Raw genomic sequence first — 6,935 nt, forward strand, 5'->3', positions numbered from 1 at the left:
AGGTCATTAGAAAAGTTTTGGAATTAATGTAATCAGAAAGAATCCATAGAACACCCAAGCAGTTCCAAGTGCTAAGAGGAAGTGAGTGAGTGCAAGATGAAGTCTGCAGAGAAGACTTTCACAATCTGCGTGACTCCTGCAGTGTGTGGGGAGCTAGCCAGGGGCTGGGGGATCCCGATTTAAGTGTGTCTGTGTGACTTGTTTGTGGGGACCATCCCTCTCTCCCTGGTTCTTAGTCTTCTCATCTGAAAAGTAAGATTGTTGAATGATGTGATCTTTCTGACTCTTGCAATTCTCACTCTAAAATTTTATGAGTCTAATTTCCCATTGCTGCTTTTCATTTTCTTCTACGTGAAGGGTTCCAAAGTAAATCGAACATTTACAATTTGATCTTCTATGTCTGTGGTATATTTAGGAGTCTCTCTCTCTCTCTCTAAGTATGTAATAAGTGATCAGAACACAAGATTATCTAGGATACATGGATGGTCATCTTCATCATGTTTATTTTATGCAGCTGGACCAAAGATATTTTAAGATTGAATTAAATCATTAATTCTTCTTCATAGTACTTTTAGCATTGTTTAAAAGGACACAGCAGAGTTTTGTAGAAGAGGAGTCTGGAAGTATTTTCTGTGGCTGAAATTTATAGAGAATGTAAGAATGGGATATATTTTTACAATTAAAGTAAAAAAAATTAGTTTATAAAGGAAGAAAAGCAAGTTTTGTCTAGTCGTAAACTCTAGACCTATTGCCTATATTCTGATCAATACTGCCCATGTGTCCAGTTTCTGTCATAGTCACAGAGGGAGTCATTATGTGATTATGTGCTTGCTATCTAAATTGTTAGGCAGCTCTCAGAACATGAACCCAAGACATTTGGTGTGGTTGTTCCTGATAAAAATTTATTTGCTATTGAATCACGCTGGTTCAGTTCACCATATCTTTCCTCAGTGCAGGCTGGAACTCTGCATAAATACTACACTGGGATATTTGTCATGTGGTTAATGATTTGCATGCTTACTCTAGAGAGGGAATGATGAAAAAATGCAAAGGGGTATACTTTGTTACTGGGTGGAGTAGATAGTTTTTTGTGTTTTGTGGTTTAATGATAAGGAAATCACCTACCCCACAAAATGTACCTTCCTGACATTAAAAAAATAATAATACATGGATCTTTGTATAACTCATATAAATGATGGCAGATATTTTCTTGGTACAGGTTTTAATAAAAAGAAGCAAAAGAACATAATCATTAGTACAGCTGAAGAACTTCGCAATGCTGACAGTTTCGCTAAGAGCCCTTTTTTAAAAAAGTATAAAAAACGATTTTCCACAGAGATGTCAAATTTAAGGTTTTCTTAATGTGCATGAGTCACTGAATATTTTATTTTATTTTTCTCTTGAGCTCACTGAAGACTTCCCCTCTCTCTCAGAAGTCCATCTGAAAGATAAAATCTTTCTCTGCTTTCCAGCCTTGTGTTGACCACGGAAGTAGGCTGAGTTTCTTGTTCCTCTTGTGTTCCTCATTGCTCTCCTGTGGCCTTTGTCTTTTTTTGGGGGACAATTTCAGCTTGAAGCCACCTAAGTAAAACCCAGCTCATAGCATTCCATCCTTCATGCCATGCTCTGCACCTCCTAATCTAATATCTTCAAGAGTAAGACTATCCTCTGCCTCTCATTCCTGACCTTTAAAAATAAAAACCAGTTCCCCCTCACATTTTCCCTAGTGCCCAGTTCTCATCCTCATTCGTCGCTTGCTCACTTTCTCTTATGTAGAAATTCTACTCTTATTTATCTTTTTATTTATTTCACTGTTGTAAACTAGTGATGGAACTAAGTTGCCTTTATTTTGCCTTAGGACAGGTGAGTACATTATGTGGTTGGTGTCTAAATGAGAGATCATGTATCTTAATTAAAAACTCTACCCAGGATTTGGTTACATTTTGATGAAGTATTATCATAGTGGCATAGGATCTACAGCTAGTGTGTAACAGCTCCAGACTGGAGGAAGGGTGTCTCTGTTTTAAGTATCCTTGATCATGAGGCTCAAATGGCAAAAATCTGGTAAGAAAGTTCAGGGCAGACTCCCTGACTGCTCTCAGATCTCTGTGCGGAAGGTTAGGGTGCTTCCTGCCATCTTGTTCTGGTAGTCCTTGTCAAATTCTTCATTTTGAGCCACAGTAAAATCGTTCTTCCAGTCTTCAGGCATCCCTGAAACAAGGCAAAATCTCAGTGATTTCTGCAGGAGTACAGGGAGAGGTAAGCATGCACCCTTAGGACCCCACCAAGAATGGGGAGAAACAAGCAACTTGCCTCTCAAAGGTTGTACAGTGATGCTGCTGGAAAGAATAAATAATGGAGCATGAAACATTACTGGAAAATCTAAGCAGACCGTGGGGACCACAGAGTTCCATTTGATGTCTTAGACTACAAAGCTTATCTACCTTTCCTCATAAAAGGGGAGATGGAGTGGTCCATAATGCTGGTGGGCCAAGTGGTATAGTTGGCCATTGGGTTTTGCTTCATTACATCAAAGGAGGTGTGATAGACTATTTTATTCAGAATTTCCTCTGATATGTCTTTCTCCAGGAACTTCAGTATCTTCTCAATTTCCCGCTTTGGGTCCTGCATGTGGAACAGTCACACCAAACAAATCATGTTGGGTCTCCCTTGGGGATGATGTTCCATTTGGACAGGATTTGGAGAGAAATGAGTTAAAGGATCAATTCAAACACATTTTAAAAATATTTCTGAAGTGACTCCTACTGCCAGGCACTGTACTGTCCCAGATACGGTAGCAACACAAAGATGAGGGCTGTCCCTGCCCTCAAGAGGCTTACCTTGAAGGAAAGGAATTAAACACAAACACAAACAACTGCACAGCTGGCTGAGAAAGTACATGCTGCCTGTGTACAGACAGAGTGCCAGGAGATTTGGTGGGAAGGAGCAACAATATCTCCTGGAGGAGAACAGGGAAGGCTGTGTGAAGGAGGAACAATGTTGGTGGTGAAGCATAGTATGACTAACTCTAGTATTTGGACTACAACAGATGGCAAAAAGAACCTATGAACTTAACAGAAGGTCACTAAGAGGAGGAATAAAAGGAATCTCAAGTCGACCCAGAAATATGAATCCTTATTTCTTGAATCTTTTTGATCAAAGAGATACAGAAAGAGAGAAAGCTATAGTTTTTGATTAAGTTTCTGAGGACATTTTAGACGCTAGTTTTGTAATTCCAGGATGCTGATGCACTGGGTCATGACAGTGAATTTGTGCAGACACTCATACACAATGGTTTGAAATTCAGAAATCAGTCCACTGTCCCAATACATGGGACTAATCCTACCAGTGTTTATACAGATTAAACTTTGCTTTATGATGGGTTGAGGTGTGCAAGAGGGAGAAGGAAGCTAAATTTCTTGAACACAACTATGTACACTTTACAAATATGATAGTGTAAATCTTTACAATGATCTCATGAGATAGACATGATACCATTTTGCAGATAAAGATATCTGGCTTATAAGTGTCAGGATCCAACAGATTGATTCAACTATAAAGCGTGTGCTATTTGCTGAGAAAGAAGAATATTTTGAAAACTGTGAATTAAAGCAAAGCAAATTTAGAATGCCAAAAAAGTAGTTAGAGCTTTTGAGGATAAAACTGAGTTGCAAACAGTGTCATGGACTTGCACTGAAGGCTCTTCTGTAGGAAAGCCCATGCACTAGGGTTCTAAACAGGGATTGATGTATCCTAGGATGTGGGAGGATCTGATGGAGATGACACTGCCCTCACCTCCTTCATGTCCTCGTAGAAGAGGTAGAGAATGCGGTGCTGGTCTTTTGCAACCCACCATCCCTTTACGTGGTCATACCAGGAACCCCACAGCACTGAGGGGAAGGAGAGAGATGAGATGTCAATGCCAGCATGAAACTTGTAAAACAAACATGAATATTTCAAATAAAAGGGGACATTTAATAAATACAACCAGAAGACAAAGACCTTGAGCAGCATTCTTATTTGCAGAAGAGAGGGATTTTTTTTTTAAATTAGGGTGATGATAAAAAGTATTCTGGATCCCTGGGCTTATATTTCCAACCTTGAACTTATTACTCCATGAAAGATTGTCTTGTGGCCAGGGATTCAACACCTTTATTTTCCTTGCATCATCACATAGTGCATTGGTCAATATTACACAATAAATATTGTTTCTGAACAGGCTGATTTTAAAAAGAAGACTTTTACTGTGAAAAATTTATAAGTACTGGATATTTGGGCACCTTCACTCTCTTTGATGGTAAATAGAGAGGCTCACTGGGTATTTTCTGTTGTCTCTGCCAACTCCACTTTCCATCATCTTGTGCTCTGCTTGGTGCCCTGCAAAGCAACCTGCATGGACTTTGTCAATGACCTCCTTTGTCCTCAGGATTACAGATGGACTGTGTCAGCAAGAGGTGTAGGAAGGCATTTAGAGGCAGAAGGAGAGGAGGACATTGTGTTTATTTACCTGATGCCCTTCCTGTTGGCTCACTGCTTCCCCCACCAAAGACTTTAGCTCCTGTCAAGGGATCCTCTTTTGTCTCTGGAGAGATATGGCTCCCTGCTGGTACTCTCCCCAGAATACTGCACTAGCCCTTGTCAGTTTCCTTAAACTCTGCTATAGCCTTGTAAATAGTCTCTTTGTTAGAGTCTTCCCAGATGATACAGTTTGAGTGCCATCTACTTCCTCACAAGACCTTGGTGGATACAGCCATTCAGTGAAAATTATCTTTCTTTCTGTTGTCAGCAGGTGAATGAAGAAGAAAATATGAACTCACAGTTTTCTTCCACTCACCTTTTCCAGCTTTGAATGTCTCAACATATTCCTCCCATGTACCAGGGTCAGGCAACATTTTATTCATTCTTGAGAAATGATAGTAGGAGACCAGACAGTCCTTGGCATTTCTAGCCACATAGATAATCTGGAATCAGCCGGCAAGAGGAATGAGACGCAGAGAGTAAACAAGACAGAGAAATATCATTATTCAGTGCAGAGGACCATAATCTTAGAAAGCCTCTTTGTAGAATCTTGGACTATCCTATTTGAATAATTGAATGTTCATGCATTTTCTATGATCAAAGGTGACTATCCCTTCCAGTTTGTCTAGGTGCAGTTCGAATTTATAGCTGTGGTCTTAGCATGATCATTAAGAGCACCCCTTTTCTCTGATAGAAGTGTCCTGTTTGCATGGTGCATACTACATTCACCCTAACTGTGATATTTCTGGAAGTTAAGGAGGCTACCCATGTTGTCTTCATCCATTCGGGGTTCTGTAACAAAATACCACATGCTGGGTAGCTCATAAACAACAAAAACTTATTTCTCACAGTTCCACAGGCTGGAGAATCCAAGATAAAGGTGCTGGCAGATTTGGTGTATGGTGATAATCTGCTGCCTTGAGACAGCCATGTGTTACAAACATGAATCCCATTCATGAGGGCTCTCCACTCATGGCCTAATCTCCTTTCAAAGGTCCCACCTCCTAATATTATCACTGTTGAGGTGATAATATTTCACATATGAATTTTGAAGGGACAAATGTAGACGATAGCATGTGGTATATTTTTCAGTGTGTGAAGGTTCCCCTTGGCTTTCACTAAGCAAGGAATCTAAAGTAGGTTCTAGGCTGGGAGGAGCTAAAGCAGCTAGCCATTTGGTTTAATTTCCATGATATGAATCCCAGCCTTCGTGATAAATTTTCACTCCTACATTCATTTGCTGATTAGGTTGAAGAACGCTTGAGGCAGTGCTAAGTCCATCTTTGGAACTGTGTGTGATGGTCTTCTCAGAGGGCAGGCATGGTCTGGTGAGAAGGAGCTGACTTCTTGACTTCTTGTCCTGGTGACCCCTTCCTCCCCTCATTACTCTGGCTCCCATCCCATCCTCTTTGGCTTCCCAACATATTCAGGATAGGACTAGAAGTTCTTACCCCAGCTTCCAATGTCCTATCTGATAGGGTTCATGGCTTCCTCTCTGGCCCTGTCTCCTACTCAGCATTACTCAGCACTGCCTTTCTTGCTCTTCCTGAATCCACCTACTAAGCCCCATTCTCTTCATGACTTTGTAGATACTGGTCCCTCTGCCGGAGGTCAGAGAGCTTTATTGAAAGCATTTGATGAATAAATGTGATGCCTTTAAAATGAATCAGTTAATGGGAAATCACTGAAGAGGGTGATGATATTTCATTAGTGTACCCGTCATTGGCTTTCCTTGTGTTAAAATATTAGAATATCTCTGTACCATTTGTTTCATAAATACCATCCAAGTTCCCAAGTCCTTTTGTATGCCCCCTCCTCCTCCTCCAAGATTCCCAGATTCCACATGATAAAGTAACTCAAAATTTATGTTCTGGCACACAAAGGAACACAATAACTCAGTTTCAGTATGTTCATCATCACACCAGGTTGGGTCCTTCCAGATGTAGATGGAAAGGCACGATTAGATGTATAAGAGAATTACGGAGAGATGTGCAGATAAAGGATAAAGGACGAGAGAACAGTTGTCAGTAAGACCTTTCAGTCTGTGATGTAAGGTTGACACCTGTGAAAAGAGGCAGGGAAGGAAGAAGTGGCCTAGCCCTCGGACCTCTGCTGTGCCCATTCATCGACTGGGATCAGCTCAAGGTAATGTGGCTGGCTTCTGAATTGGATCCAAAGGTGTGGCAGCTGGGGCTGTCAGTCAACTCTGAGTGGAGAGCCGAGTGGCACAGCCAGTCTGATTGACTGGTTTCCGCTGGTATCTATTGTTAAAGATCTTGAATTATACTACTCCCGGTGGAAGAGTTTTAAATAGAATGCTGGCTTCATGAGATATCACTCTAAAAAGAATGCATTAGCTGTAGTATAAAAAGAAGATTAGATGCAAATAAGAATAGAGACAGGGAACTAACAAGGAG

The 6,935-nt window shown here is 40.6% G+C and overlaps 1 protein-coding gene across 1 annotated transcript; it reads right to left on the reverse strand.

Moving 5' to 3' along the window:
* Window positions 1-2,098: 2,098 nt before the first annotated feature.
* On the reverse strand, window positions 2,099-5,902 carry LOC111528431 (sulfotransferase 1C1-like). Its single transcript, XM_031934225.1, has 5 exons — window positions 5,750-5,902; window positions 4,835-4,961; window positions 3,796-3,890; window positions 2,445-2,625; window positions 2,099-2,211 (listed from the first exon to the last, which is right to left on the reverse strand). Exons 1-5 carry the CDS (start codon window positions 5,900-5,902, stop codon window positions 2,099-2,101), a joined length of 669 nt encoding a protein of 222 aa, XP_031790085.1.
* Between the last annotated feature and the right edge of the window lie 1,033 nt (window positions 5,903-6,935).

This window comes from Piliocolobus tephrosceles, chromosome 15 (genome assembly GCF_002776525.5).
Source record: "Piliocolobus tephrosceles isolate RC106 chromosome 15, ASM277652v3, whole genome shotgun sequence".
NCBI classification, from domain to species: Eukaryota; Metazoa; Chordata; class Mammalia; order Primates; family Cercopithecidae; genus Piliocolobus; species Piliocolobus tephrosceles.

Excerpts from the sequence above, each read along its gene's own strand:
- LOC111528431 (XM_031934225.1), bottom strand. The coding sequence starts at position 5,902 with ATGAGGGGAGGAAGGGGTCACCAGGACAAGAAGTCAAGAAGTCAGCTC. Across the intron at positions 2,626-3,795 it reads TCTACGAGGACATGAAGGAG|GACCCAAAGCGGGAAATTGA; the intron begins GTGAGGGCAGTG and ends TTCCACATGCAG. Across the intron at positions 2,212-2,444 it reads CTCCCCTTTTATGAGGAAAG|GGATGCCTGAAGACTGGAAG; the intron begins GTAGATAAGCTT and ends GCCTTGTTTCAG.